The following is a 15,272-nucleotide window of genomic DNA, read 5'->3' on the forward strand; positions in this document are numbered from 1 at the left end:
GCCCCCCTCTGCCAGCACAAATTCTGTGTTGCTGTTGCTTTTTCTGTTTGGTTTTTCCTTCCCTCAGGCTGGGGCAGAGCCCAGAGCTCCAAACCCAAGTGGGAATTTTTCCAGGGTTATTTCTTAATTCTTAAGAAATAAGAATTAATAAGAATTAATAATTAATTTTACCTGGAATTTTTCCAGGGTTATTTCTTAATTCTTAATACTTAATTCTTAATTCTTAATACCCACCCACCCTGAAACCTGTCCAATCAAACTATTATTTCTTAAGAAATAAGAATTATTAATTCTTATTAATTAATAAGAATTAATAATTAATAAGAAATAAGTTATTTCTTAGTTCTTAAGAAATAATTTCTTAAGAAATAATTCCTTAGTGGGTTCCAGGGTTATTTCTTCTTTAACCACATTTCTTAATTTTAACCACAAATCTGGTTGGTTAAGTCTCAATATTCTTTTCATATTTTTATATTTATTTTGGATAAAGTTTTTAGCCAAGGCTTCTCCAAAGAGACCCTCAGTGGTTTTTGGAGAGGGCAGGATATTTTCTTTACCCACCAAAATATTTGACACAACTAAAGATCATTACTGGTATTACCAAGCTTAAAAGTCAGCTGGGATCCTGCTTTCTGGAAAAAACCAAAGGTAACCATGGAATCATCATGGTTGGAAAGGAGTTTGGAGCTCATGGAATCCAACCATCAGTCCTAAGGAAAAAAAACTTTGGAGATTGTTGTTTATTCCATTTACACTTCCCTGAGAAGAACAAAATAATCTGAATTTTTGGAAATCCTTAGAGTTGTCAGGTTGCTACCCAGGGGCAAAAACCCCTTCTTGGAGGGAGATGCAGAGATCAGGGCCAGGATTTAGTGGTGTCTTGGGAGTTCTGCTTCAGGGTTGGGACCTGCTGATCAGATATTCATTAATTCTATTATTTTCTTTATTTTCTCAACCTCCTGGAAGTCTGAAGAAGGTGGAGGAACCAGTAGTGAGTTTCTCACCATGGCCAAAAGTCAGTGGTGGGTGAAGAGCTGTGCCCCAAGTCCAAGTGATGCCCTGGGGATGTCAGTGACTTCTTTTATCCCTCTTCCTACCCAGTATTTTCTGCACTGCCCACACCCCCCAGAAATTATTCTGCTGTTAGCTGACAGGATGAGATGGTTTCTTAGCTAATAAATTTCAAGATGACCTTTATTTTTTTTTTTTTTTTTTTTTTTGCCTTCCAAGTCCTGGTGATGTTAGACAATACCCACCCACCCTGAAACCTGTCCAATCAAACTAAGATTTCAATTTATACTTTGGGCACAACATGGCTTTCTAGAGGGCTTTTTCATTTTGTCTCAGCTTTAATTTTAATTTTAATTTAAAATTTAAAAATTTAAAATTTAAAATTTAATTTAAAATTAAAAAATTTTAATTTTGTCTCTGCTTCTCTTCTGGATTCCCCATGCCAGAGGTTGGTAGTGAAAGCTGCTTTTGAGAAGCCCTGCAGAGCCCTGGGAAGCAGTTTTTTGTATTAAATGGTTAAGGTAGAACCCTGAAAGCCTTGGTTTGAATATATATAGCCTTGATTTGAATATATATCTCTATATTTTTGAAAAATTGGTTTGAATATAGGTTAATAAACCAGCAAAGTCCTGGTTTGGTGCACCAGGGAAAACGACGCTCACCAAGGATGGGTGATTGGTTATGTGGAAATTCATTAAGCCTTTTTTTTTGTTGTTTTTTTATGTCTAGTTTTCTCCTCCAGAGTGGATCAGCACTGCCATGCTTCACATGATGAGTTTCCCTGCTTGTAGTTTGTTCCAGTCTCCACATGAAGTCTTTTGTGTGTTCGTTGATTTTTAATATTTAAACCGAGAAAAGGAGATGAAAATGTTGTGCTTGGGGATTGGGTTGGGGTTTGTGCTGGGTTGTTTTTTTTTTTTCAAGGAAAACAGTTTGAGCTTTGGATGGCCCTGGCTTGTCATTTACTTTCTGAGGGAACCATTTCCAGATTTCCTGCAGCTTTTTTAAAGGGTGGAAGCTGACTCCATCCCTTGCAAACCGGAGGAGGAGGAAACGGGACGTGAAAAAAAAAAACCCCAAAACTCACCACCTCACCAACAGTTCTTTTGTTTCACTTTTTTTTTTTCTTGCTTGTTTTCTTGCAGGTGGGAGTGAAGGGACAGCCCCCCAGCAGCCCTCCTTGCTACCCCAGACCCAGCCTGAGCACCCCAACCACGAGGATGCTCCCAGCAGGACCATCCCCACCGCCTGCGTCCGCCCCACCCACCCTCTCCGCAGCTTTGCCAACCCCTTGCTACCTCCTCCCATGAGTGCAATAGAACCCAAGGTCCCTTACACACCACTTCTGTCTCAAACAGGTATGGTTTGAACCCCTGACTTGGGAATTTCCTGAGGAAATCAAGGGAGGACAAGATTGGAAGCAGGGCACGAGCTTTTTGGGGAGTGATGGCAACTCACCCAGCCCTGTCTGCAGAGGCATTTTGGAGACCATGTGCCCTGAGACGGGGGTAGAAATGCTGAAAAATCAGCATTTCAGCAGCCCCCCAATGCCTGGCAGGGGCAGCAGAATCTTGCTGCCTGCTGCTCCTCAGCTCTTCTGACTTTGAGTGATGCAAACCCAGTGCCCAACTCCTGTGCTGGGTTAGGAACTGGCTGGAGGGCCGGGCCCAGAGAGTGGTGCTGAACGGGGCTGCATCAAAATGGCGGCCGGTCACTAGTGGTGTCCCCCAGGGATCAGTGTTGGGCCCAGTGCTGTTTAATATCTTGAGTGAGGATTTAGAGGAGGGCATTGAGTCCATCAGCAGCAAATTCCCAGCTGACACTAAGCTGGGGGGAGTGTGGATCAGCTGGAAGGCAGGAGGGCTCTGCAGAGGGACCTGGAGAGACTGGAGAGTTGGGCTGATGCCAAGGGGATGAGGTTGAAGATTCCAAGGGCCGGGTCCTGCCCTTTGGCCACAAGAACCCCCTGGGGAGCTCCAGGCTGGGCAGAGAGTGGCAGAAAGGGAGCTGGGAGTCTGGATTGCCAGGAAGCTGAAGAGGAGGCAGCAGTGTGCCCAGGTGGCCAAGAAGGCCAATGGCATCCTGGGCTGGCTCAGGAACAGCGTGGCCAGCAGGTCCAGGGAAGGGATTCTGCCCCTGTGCTCAGCCCTGGGGAGGCCACAGCTTGAGTCCTGGGTCCAGTTCTGGGCCCCTCAGCTCAGCTCAGCTCAGCTCAGCTGAGGAAGGAGCTTGAGGTGCTGGAGCAGGTCCAGAGAAGAGCAAGGAGGCTGGGAAGGGATCCAGCAGCAGAATTCCTGGGAGGAAGGGCTGAGGGAGCTGGGGGTGTTGAGGCTGGAGAAGAGGAGGCTCAGGGGAGACCTCCTCACTCTCTCCAACTCCCTGAAAGGAGGTTGGAGCCAGGGGGGGGTTGGGCTCTTTTCCCAGGCAACTCTCAGCAAGACAAGAGGGCACAAGAGGTCTCAAGTTGTGCCAGGGGAGGTTTAGGTTGGCCATGAGAAAGAATTTCTTTCCCCAGAGGGTGCTCAGACCTTGGAATGGGCTGCCCAGGGAAGGGGTGGATTCTCCAGCCCTGGAGATATTTCCAAAGAGCCTGGATGTGGCACTCAGTGCCATGGGCTGGGAACCACGGGGGGAGTGGAGCAAGGCTTGGACTTGAGGAGCTCTGAGCTCCCTTCCAACCCAGCCCATTCTGGGATTCTAGGATTGTAGGTCCTGAAGGGAACCTCCAGGAAGGCTGCAGAGGGACTTTTCCCAAGAGTGTCAGAACAGGACAAGGAGAAATGGATTTAAAGTGCAGGGGAAGAGGTTCAGCCTGGATTTTAGGAAGAAATTCTCCAGCAGGAGGGTGCTGAGACTCTGGAACAGATTGCCCAGAGAAGCTGTGGCTGCCCCTTCCCTGGAGGTGTTCAAGGCCAGGTTGGATGAGGCTTGGAGGATCCTTGTCTGGATGAGAGGTGCCTGGAGATGAGCTCTGAGCTCCCTTCCAGAGAATTCTCTGATTCTCTGATCCAGTATTTCATTCTGGCTTAAAAACTGAGGATGAGACAATAACCTAACAAAGAAAGGATAAAAATTAATTAAATGAGGTGCCAAATTAATCACTTGGTCTTGTTTCCCATCTCCTGGGAACCAGTGCCAGACTCCTGACTCCTGTTTCAGGGTTTGATAATAAAACCCCTTTTTCCAAGGGGTTAAAACATCTCTGGGTGCTTAAAACATCTCTAGAGCTGTTTTAAACCTTCCCTGTGGGTTAAATGAGGCCATTTGTTTGATCTCTGGGATCTCCTTTGAACTCTTTGCCCTGCTCCTTTAGCTTGGCCAATCTCCAGTTTGGCTCAGAAAACCTTGAAGATCCTGGCTTGATATTTTATTTTTTTTTTTTTTCTGTCCCAGCCCTGCTTTCCAAGGGCTGGGGAGCATATGTGAGGGAGATGTTTGCAAGAAGCAAGCTACCAAAACCTCTCTGCAGTTTTCCTGGGAGCACCTGCTATCCATCAGCCAGTAAATCCACTTTTCTGCCAGGAGGCAGGAGTAAAAAAAAAAAAATATAAAATATAAAATAAATCCTTATTTTCTGGAGAAATGCTTTTGCAGGGTTTTTTTTTTTTTTTTTTTGAGTTGGTTTAAGTGATGAGAAGTCCCTGACTTAATGCCCTTTTTTATGGTTTTTTTTTTATCACTGCTTTGTGATGGAGCACTTGCAGTTCCCTAATCCTCCTCCTGAATGGCTCCATGGTTTTTCCAGCCCCCCTTTTTGCAAAATCCTATCCATCAGCATAAAAGTGATTTTTTTTATATATATAAGTCCCCTTTCAGGTTAAATAGAAAATATTTGATGGAGTGTTGAGCTTCTTGCCTTATAGATCTGACATAAATTCCACCACTGGACAGGAAAAAAATTATTTTTTATTTTTTTTTTTTTAGCTTCCTACATGAAAATTCCTTTTAGGTCCTTTAGCTGCACTTTAAATGAACCTGAATTAAGAGGCCATTTTTCTCCTGCAGAAATAAGTGGGAGGTGAGAGAAAATCCAGTTTGTCCAGTGGTGAATTTTTTTTAGCTTGTTTCACAGCTCTGAAACTTCAGCATTTTCAAGCTTCTGGATCTTGTGTCAAATGGTAAAAAAATTATTTTTTTTTTTTTCTATTTGTACTCCACCAAAAAAAATGGAGTTGGAAATCCAAGTTTCCAACTGGAAATCCAATCTGAGTCTTCCTGGAATCACCCCAGAGCTAAAAAAAAGACAAAAACCTTTATTATACAGCAGAATTGAGCTTGATTTTTGAGCTTGAGTTTCCTTCCTCCTGGCCTAGGAGAGAGCAGGGAAAGGTTGGCAATAAACAGGATTTATTTCTTTGCTGGTTTGGAAAAAAAAAAAAATCTTTTTAATGTTCAAATGACTTGCAATGATCAGGATTTATTTCTTTGCTGGTTTGGGAAAAAAAAAATATCTTTTTAATGTTCAAATGGTTCTGGAAGTAAAGGTGAGGAGTGAGAGGAAGAAATCAGGCAGTAAAAAAAAAAATCTCTGGATAAAAAGCAGGAGCTGGATATTGCCTGGACATTGGGATAAATCCTTCTCAGTGCCAAGTGGGAAAAAAAAAAGCTTGGGAGGAAAAATCAGCTCCATGAGATGGTTTTGTGCTGCTTTTCTGTCTTTTCCCCTATTTTCCCCTTTTCTTTGGAAGAAAAGAACCTAAAAAGCAAGCTCAGAGTAAAGGGTTGCAGTGTTAAAGCCAAGAGCTGAGGGTTAAATAGACAAGGGATGAAATCAAGAGGGAAAAAAAAACCCTGGAGAAGCCACATCAGGTGGCTTGGAGTGGATTTGCCTTTGGGGGGGTCCATTTATTATTTTTTTTTTTGTAGGTTCAGACCCAAGTGCTGGGTTCTGAGTGTCTGTGCACATCCCCCTCCAGGTTTTGAGAAAAAACTGGGTTTTTTTATTAAGAAGTAGAAGTGAAAACCATTTAATTTTCTAAAAAAAAAAATATAAAAATAAATATATTTGAATGTGCACCTCCTAGAAGGCTGAATCTTTGGGGCCAGCTGTTCCCAAAGCTCTTACTGGAAGCTCCAGGAAAGTCTGGAAGTTTTTAGAAGTCTTTTAGCTGTCAAACTGGAGCTGGAAGAGGGTGGGAATTCCTGTGGCCACCTTTTTGCTGAGGTTTGGGGAGCTGGGCTTTTTGCTTTGCTTTTACCTCGAATCCCCAAATTTCCTGCAATCCTTTTTTTTTTTTTTTTTTTCCCCATATTCCCAAGTTCTCAATATGCCTTTTTTTTTTTTTTTTTTCTTCCAGGGCCCAACCTCTCCAAGGCTCAGGTTAAAACAGCATCCCTTGGCTTGGCAGGAAAAGCCAGGTCACCTCTGCTGCCTGTCTCCGTGCCCACAGCCCCAGAGGCCACAGAAGATGGCCACAAGCAGCCAGAGGACTCCACCAATGTAAGAACCCTCTCCCTGAGCCACCCATCTTCAACCCAGCACCCAATTAGCACCTTAATTTTTACTTAACACCCTCCTTACCCAAGGGATTAAGCTGAGAGTTCTTAGAAAAGGAGCAAAACTCAGCTGCGTCATCATCAGAGTGACCAGGAGGTTGAGGTTGATTCAGCTCCTGTTTTCCTCTCCCCCTTGGGGTGCTGGGTCCAGTTCTGGGGTCCCCAGCACCAGGAGGAGATGGAGCTGTTGGAAAGAGTCCAAAGGAAGCCATGGAAATGATGGGAGCAGCTCTGGAGCCAGGATAAGGGAGTTGGAGAAGAGGAGGCTGCAGGGAGACCTTAGAGCACCTTCCAGTGCCTGAAGGGGCTCCAGGAAAGCTGGGGAGGGACTGGGGATGAGAACTTGGAGTGAGAAGACACAGAGGGAATGGTTTTAAACTGGAAGAGGGAAATTTTAGGTTGGGATTGGGAAGAAATTGTTGAATTTGAGGGTGCTGAGCCCCTGTGCCAGGTTTCCCAGAGAAGCTGTGGCTGCCCCATCCCTGGCAGTGTCTCAGGTCAGGTTGGATGGGGCTTGGAGCAACCTGGGCTGGTGGGAGGTGTCCCTGCCCATGGATAAAAGTTGGAATTAGGTGGTCTTAAAGGTCTTTTCCAACTCTGAATATTCCATGATCAGGTGTTGGGTGAGGAGAAGCTCAACATGTGCTGGCAGCCCAGAAACCAGCCCTGTCCTGGGCTGCATCCCCAGCAGGGTCAGGGAGGGGATTGTCCCCCTCTGCTCCACTCTGGGGAGACCCCCCTGGGGTGCTGGGTCCAGTTCTGGGGTCCCCAACCCCAGAAGGAGATGGAGCTGCTGGAGTGAGTCCAAAGGAAGCCATGGAAATGATGGGAGCAGCTCTGGAGTCAGGATAAGGGAGTTGGGGTTGTTCAGGCTGGAGAAGAGAAGGCTGCAGGGAGACCTTAGAGCACCTTCCAGTGCCTGAAGGGGCTCCAGGAAAGCTGGGGAGGGACTGGGGATGAGAACTTGGAGGGATGGGATGAGGGGGAAGGGTTTTGAACTGGAAGAGGGGAGATTTAGGTTGGGATTGGGAAGAAATTGTTGAATTTGAGGGTGCTGAGCCCCTGTGCCAGGATTCCCAGAGAAGCTGTGGCTGCCTCATCCCTGTTGGAAGTCCAGGTTGGATGGGGCTTGGAGCAACCTGGGCTGGTGGGAGGTGTCCCTGCCCATGGATAGAAGTTGGAATGAGATGAACTTGAAGGTCTTTTCCAACTCTGAATATTCCATGATCAGGTGCTGGGTGAGGAGAAGCTCAACATGTGCTGGCAGCCCAGAAACCAGCCCTGTCCTGGGCTGCATCCCCAGCAGGGTCAGGGAGGGGATTGTCCCACTCTGCTCCACTCTGGGGAGACCCCCGTGGGGTGCTGGGTCCAGTTCTGGGGTCCCCAAGCCCAGAAGGAGATGGAGCTGTTGGAGTGAGTCCAAAGGAAGCCATGGAAATGATGGGAGCAGCTCTGGAGCCAGGATAAGGGAGTTGGGGTTGTTCAGGCTGGAGAAGAGAAGGCTGCAGGGAGACCTTAGAGCACCTTCCAGTGCCTGAAGGGGCTCCAGGAAAGCTGGGGAGGGACTTGGGATAAGGGCAGGGAGTGAGAAGACAAGGGGGAATGGTTTTAAACTGGAAGAGGGGAGATTTAGGTTGGGATTGGGAAGAAATTGTTGAATTTGAGGGTGCTGAGCCCCTGTGCCAGGATTCCCAGAGAAGCTGTGGCTGCCCCATCCCTGGCAGTGTCTCAGGCCAGGTTGGATGGGGCTTGGAGCAACCTGGGCTGGTGGGAGGGGTCCCTGCCCATGGATAAAAGTTGGAATGAGATGATCTTGAAGGTCTTTTCCAACTCTGAATATTCCATGATCAGGTGTTGGGTGAGGAGAAGCTCAACATGTGCTGGCAGCCCAGAAACCAGCCCTGTCCTGGGCTGCATCCCCAGCAGGGTCAGGGAGGGGATTGTCCCCCTCTGCTCCACTCTGGGGAGACCCCCCTGGGGTGCTGGGTCCAGTTCTGGGGTCCCCAACCCCAGAAGGAGATGGAGCTGCTGGAGTGAGTCCAAAGGAAGCCATGGAAATGATGGGAGCAGCTCTGGAGCCAGGCTGAGAGAGTTGGGGTTGTTCAGGCTGGAGGAGAGAAGGCTGCAGGGAGACCTTAGAGCACCTTCCAGTGCCTGAAGGGGCTCCAGGAAAGCTGGGGAGGGACTTGGGATGAGAACTTGGAGTGAGAAGACACAGGGGGAATGGTTTTAAACTGGAAGAGGGGAGATTTAGGTTGGGATTGGGAAGAAATTGTTGAATTTGAGGGTGCTGAGCCCCTGTGCCAGGTTTCCCAGAGAAGCTGTGGCTGCCCCATCCCTGTTGGAAGTCCAGGTTGGATGGGGCTTGGAGCAACCTGGGCTGGTGGGAGGGGTCCCTGCCCATGGATAAAAGTTGGAATGAGATGAACTTGAAGGTCTTTTCCAGCTCTGAATATTCCATGATCAGGTGTTGGGTGAGGAGAAGCTCAACATGTGCTGGCAGCCCAGAAACCAGCCCTGTCCTGGGCTGCATCCCCAGCAGGGTCAGGGAGGGGATTTTTGTCCCCCTCTGCTCCACTCTGGGGAGACCCCCCTGGGGTGCTGGGTCCAGTTCTGGGGTCCCCAACACCAGGAGGAGGAGATGGAGCTGTTGGAATGAGTCCAGAGGAAGCCCTGGAAATGATGGGAGCAGCTCTGGAGCCAGGATAAGGGAGTTGGGGTTGTTCAGGCTGGAGGAGAGAAGGCTGCAGGGAGACCTTAGAGCACCTTCCAGTGCCTGAAGGGGCTCCAGGAAAGCTGGAGAGGGATTTGGGATGAGAACATGGAGTGAGTAGAAAAGGGGGAATGGTTTTAAACTGGAAGAGGGGAGATTTAGGTTGGGATTGGGAAGAAATTGTTGAATTTGAGGGTGCTGAGCCCCTGTGCCAGGATTCCCAGAGAAGCTGTGGCTGCCCCATCCCTGTTGGAAGTCCAGGTTGGATGGGGCTTGGAGCAACCTGGGCTGGTGGGAGGTGTCCCTGCCCATGGAAAAGGTTGGGAATGGGGGATTTTTCAGCTCCCTTCCAACCCAACCCAACCAAGCCATTCCCTGATTCTAAAAAGTTTTGGCAGCCACTAAAACCTTTCTGTTGGTTTTGAAGGAACTTTTTGGGTGGGTGCTCCAGGCAAGGAATAAGTTCCCCACAGTTCTGTGTTGTTATTATCCCCAGGACAATTTCCTCAGGCTCTCCTGAGCAGCCTGAGAGAGGAGGTGGAGAGAAAGAAGGGGTGAGGAGGGTGATAAGGGAAGGAAAAATCATTTTGGCAGGGAAACTGAGTGTATAATAATACCAGATAATGGTGAGGAAAAGAACATTGAAGAAGGAGATAAGTGAAAGTGAAAAAAAAGGTGGAATTAGAATCATCTTTTCACTCCCTATTAAGACTCTCAGAGGGAAAGCTCTGACGTGGTCCAGGAGATGAAAGGAAAAGGAAATAAGGGAAAAAAAAAAAGAAATATATTGAATGCAAATATATCACCCCTTTTCATCTGCTTGCACAAGAGTGGTTTTTTCTTTTTTTTTTTCACTGAGCCAACACCTTTTATTGAAGCCTTTCCCATTTTCAGGGAGAATGGAAAGAAATATTTTGCTTTATTCATGGGTATGGAAAGTTTGGGTCTGATGAATGCACAAGTTTTGCTTTAAGTTTAGTAGAGGATGGAGGAGACATGGAATCTGCTCCTGGAAGGGAAATGCCCTCAGTGGTGCAATTCCTGGCATCAGGAATAATTGAACCCAGGACATTTGGTACCACAAATTGGGATTTTTCAGAACCTTATTTCAACACAGTTTGAGTTCCCAGAAGAGATGCTGTTCCCACTCCACAAGTATTGCTCATTCTTTGCTCAGAATTTGGGGAGAAAAGCTAAAATTTGTGGAAAGGCTAAAATTTAGGGAATTTTCTCCTTGTTCTTTGAAGCTGCCTGCTCCATCCTCCCTTGGTGCCTTACCCAGCACTGTCAGAGCTTTTCCTGGGCCAACCCCACCTCAAGAACTCCCCCTGGAGCTCCTGAAAGGAGGATTCCAGGTGTCCCAGCCCATGGCAGGGGGGTTGGATCTTGAAGATCCTTTTCCCCCCAAACCAGTGTGGGATTTTGTGCCATTTTGTGCCTCTGATCTGGGTTTGTCTTTGTCCCCCTGGCAGGTTTATGAGCAGGATGACCTGAGTGAACAGATGGCCAGTTTGGAGGGGCTAATGAAGCAACTGAATGCTATCACAGGCTCAGCCTTTTAATAAGCTCTTGCTGCTGGGAGAATGACCCCGGAGCACTGCAGCATCCCAGGATTTTCCCCATCCCATTCCCAACCCCCCCATCCAATCATCTCCCTCCGGTGCAAGTCCTGCAACGTCCTCTAAAGGGATGATGAGCAGAAGCGAAAAGAAAGAAGAAACCCAAGAAGAAAAAAAGGAAAGAAGAAGAAAAAAAGGACAGAAGAAGAAAAAGGAAAGAAGAAGCAAAAAAAAAGGAAAGCAGAAAAAGGAAAGAAATGTTCCTGAACTGTAGATCTGGCAGCTCAATGGTGGAATGAAGGTGGCAAGGCCAATGACATCGCCACCGCGGAGTCATCGCCGAGGCCACTGGGTTCCTCCTTTTGATCTCTTAGTCTGTTGTAGAGCTGGAGTTGTCCTGACTAACTCATGTTTTACTCTGTAGAGGTTTGTAGCTCTTTGTCTAGATCTAGTTTTACCTCATGCCAGAATGGTTTAAACATAGACCAGGCCCTTAAGGAGCCAGTGGTGGAGGTCGCTCGTTTGGGTTTTGGGTTTTTTTTCAAAAAAATTGCTGCAAAAAAACCCAAGCACCCGTAGGAAATAATCATAGCACCACACCAAAAAGAAAAAAAAAAAAAAAAAAAGAGGAAGGTTTGGTTTTTTCCCCAGCAGCACAAAGCAAAAAGACAAATTGACTCCTTCCCTGCGTCGCTCTCCGTCGCTCGTCACGCGGTGGTGGGGATGGAGGAGTTGTTGGAGAACCAAGTGCTGGCAAATCCTCCCAGCATGGAATGTTTTTTGGATGGGAACCAGAGAACCAGCAGTGTATAAAGACAAAAAAAAAAAAAAATAAAAAAAAAGGGGGAAAAAACCAAAGTCTGCACTGCTGCAGCCTTACAGACCTCTGGGGATGTCAAATCTTTGCTGCTGCCTCGTCCTTCCCTGCTCCAGGTTTTGTGCTGGGCCACCCTGGGATGATGTTGGGAAGCATGGATGGAGCCACAGGGAGCTGGAACAGGGAGGAAAAGCAGAGGTGAATTTTCCAACCCCCTTTTTCCATCCACCTGGCATCTGCTCCGTGGCTCTGTCAGCCTGGGATGGGGATGAGGAAGGAGCGGCGGGTGCTGGGTGCAGGGCCTGTGGAAAAAAAAAAAATCAATTTATCAGGAGGGTTTTTCCAGGAGTGTGAAAGTTGGTTGAGATCTCAGTAGTCCAGGAAAACATCAGGGAGAAGCAGCAGGACACTCTGAGCCATCTCCAGGGATTCCCTCTCCTTGTCCTGGGGTTTTCCCTGCACATTCCTCTGGTTTTTGTCAAGGAGAAGTGGTTTGACTTGAGAAACTGTTGTGTGCAGGCATTTTAGTGCTAAATTTTCTGCTGCATTCAGTGTTAATCCCTGTTTATGCAGCTGAATCACCAAAAGGGAGCTAATTTGCATCTTGATCAGTTAGGAGGCTGCAAAAAGGCAAGAAGAGAGTTTCAGCTGAATTATTCCATTCAGCTCTGCCTTTGATTTCAAGCTTGAGTGGGTCCTAATTTGAAAAGAGCCTGGAAAGGATAGGATCTTTACAACCTAATAGCTCCTTTTATTAGGTGGTTAATTAGATGTGAATCTCCCAATGAAATATTTGGAGTAAAATGGCACTGCAAGAGAAGTAAGAATTCAAATTATTTTCTACAGCCCGGTGCTGAAAAGGAAAATCAGATGTCAAGGAGGGATTCAAATGCTTCATTAGGAACTTCAGTGTGGTTGTGAAAATGCTCCTTTAAAAAAAAAAAAGCAAAAAAAAAAAGCCTTTTTATTCAATTTACTTGAGATCTTAATGAAATATTTCTCAAGAGGGAGGAGGTCTTGTTTGCATGAGCCTTTCCCTTTCTGGAAGACTTGTAACCAACAAACCTTTAGTAGGAATAAAAGGTTTAAATCTTCCCCCAAGATCCCCCAGCTCAGCTCTTGGACCCCCTGAAACCTCCTTTTCAACTCAAACTGAAGGCAGAGGTTGAAATTGTCCCAGATGGAGCACAAGGTGAGAGCTCTCTCAGTTTTTTTAATCACAAATTCAATTGGGGGCTTGCTCAACCTTTTTGTTGTGTTCAAGCATCTCTTTGGGATTTCAAAATTAAACCCTGGATGTCTGCAGCTTGACCCCATTTTTTTTTCAAGCCCAGCTATTTTCAATCAATGGGTATTGAAGTTAAACTTGAAAATTATATTTAAATCAACATTTCAGCTCCCAGACCACCCAAAATGAGTCCTCGTGTCCTCAACCCCCAGGAAGGAGCAACCAGCAGCACAGCTGCTCCCCTTCCAGATTAAATCACAAAAACATTTCTACTCTAATTTCAGTTTAAGGCTTGACAGTAAAACTCAATTATTCCATAAAAAAAACCCCTGATTTGGGGTTTTGGTTTTTTTTTAAGTTCAGCTGGAAGCTTCACCTCCCCTCAGCCCCAGTTTTTGGGGGTGGTGTTGTCCTAAGGAGCCCTGGAGACATTCCCAACCTTCCTTTGAGGATGATTTTTGTACAGTTCCCAATTAATTAATTAGGAAGCAAGGTTTTCTTTTCAAGTTTCACCTCTTCTGTGAGCTCCTTGCAAAACTTAAATGTTGTAGCACAAAACTTCCAAGTTTTCCAGTGCATTGGCACTGAGCTTGGCTGAGAATTTCCTGTGGATTTTGGACAAATTCCATAATTGTCAGAATATTTTCTGGCTCAACCATGAGCACTATCAGGAAAATAGGATGAAAAATCAACACCTGCCATAAAAAGATGGGAAAGAAACCCCAGCAGGTAAAAAAAAAAATATATTTTTTTCTTTCCTGGTTTTTCCCCTTTTTTTTTTTCCACTCCAAGACCTAAATATGGAACAATATTCCAAATTTCAGGGGTCTCTGTAGCCTGCTGAGATGTCCCCTTGTGGAGCCACCTTGGGAAGCTTTTGAATTCTTGGAAGGAGGAGGAAAATCAGCAAGTGGGTAAAATCCTGATCATGTCAAATTCCTGGGAATACTCAGTTTTAGTCACTGCCAAATTTTTTCTTTGTGCTTCTCATGGATTCTCTTCTCCTTTTGGCTGCTCTGGCCCTCTCCATCCTCCCCTTTAGGAACTGGGAATTCCAAACTGGAGAAGCACAGAGGTAGCTCCAAGCAGGATTTGCCCATCCCAGGGATTCCCAACAGGTTTGTAGCTGCTTGGAAGGTTGGTCCTTGTTGGTGCTCCAGCAAATTTGGGAATTTCAGCCAAGAGGCTTCTTGGGACATCCCATGCTGGATGCTGCAATAAGATTCTGGTTTTTTTTTTTTTTTTTTTTTTTGTAGCTTTGACTATTTTTTTTTTTTTACAGGAGCATCTTTTCCCCAACCCCTTCTCCCAGGCAGCTGCATGTCTGCCTTGATTCCCTCCTTGAAAAGCTTAAAGATTTCAATGATTTTATCAGGAAAAAAGCTTTTCCAGAGCTTCTGGCAAGGTTGCAGGATGGGCTTAGGAAAAAAACCCCATGGTGCTACCCCAGGCAAAAGGATGGGAGGGCAGGGAAGGATGGGGGGAAGCATCAGCCTGGAATTTTTCATAGAATCCTAGAACTGGCTGGGTTGGAAGGGACCTCAGAGCTCCTCAAGTCCAAGCCTTGCTCCACTCTCCCCGTGGTTCCCAGCCCATGGCACTGAGTGCCACATCCAGGCTCTTTGGAAATATCTCCAGGGCTGGAGAATCCACCCCTTCCCTGGGCAGCCCATTCCAAGGTCTGATCACCCTCTGGGTAAAGAAATTCTTTCTCATGGCCAACCTAAACCTCCCCTGGCACAACTTGAGACCTCTTGTGCCCTCTTGTCTTGCTGAGAGTTGCCTGGGAAAAGAGCCCAACCCCCCCCTGGCTCCAACCTCCTTTCAGGGAGTTGGAGAGAGTGATGAGGTCTCCCCTGAGCCTCCTCTTCTCCAGCCTCAACACCCCCAGCTCCCTCAGCCCTTCCTCCCAGGAATTCTGCTGCTGGATCCCTTCCCAGCCTCCTTGCTCTTCTCTGGACCTGCTCCAGCACCTCAAGCTCCTTCCTCAGCTGAGCTGAGCTGAGCTGAGCTGAGGGGCCCAGAACTGGACCCAGGACTCAAGCTGTGGCCTCCCCAGGGCTGAGCACAGGGGCAGAATCCCTTCCCTGGACCTGCTGGCCACGCTGTTCCTGAGCCAGCCCAGGATGCCATTGGCCTTCTTGGCCACCTGGGCACACTGCTGCCTCCTCTTCAGCTTCCTGGCAATCCAGACTCCCAGCTCCCTTTCTGCCACTCTCTGCCCAGCCTGGAGCTCCCCAGGGGGTTCTTGTGGCCAAAGGGCAGGACCCGGCCCTTGGAATCTTCAACCTCATCCCCTTGGCATCAGCCCAACTCTCCAGTCTCTCCAGGTCCCTCTGCAGAGCCCTCCTGCCTTCCAGCTGATCCACACTCCCCCCAGCTTAGTGTCAGCTGGGAATTTGCTGCTGATGGACTCAATGCCCTCCTCTAAATCCTCACTCAAGATAT

General features: G+C 47.1%; 1 protein-coding gene across 1 annotated transcript; it reads left to right on the forward strand.

The window, feature by feature from the left end:
• Positions 1-2,156: 2,156 nt before the first annotated feature.
• On the forward strand, positions 2,157-10,847 carry LOC139789751 (netrin receptor DCC-like; the record flags this gene model as incomplete). Its single annotated transcript, XM_071730787.1, has 3 exons — positions 2,157-2,369; positions 6,309-6,451; positions 10,693-10,847. Coding segments are annotated over 3 exons (446 nt in total), but the record flags the coding sequence as incomplete, so codon positions are not given.
• Between the last annotated feature and the right edge of the window lie 4,425 nt (positions 10,848-15,272).

This window comes from Heliangelus exortis, chromosome Z (assembly GCF_036169615.1).
Source record: "Heliangelus exortis chromosome Z, bHelExo1.hap1, whole genome shotgun sequence".
Classification (NCBI taxonomy): Eukaryota; Metazoa; Chordata; class Aves; order Apodiformes; family Trochilidae; genus Heliangelus; species Heliangelus exortis.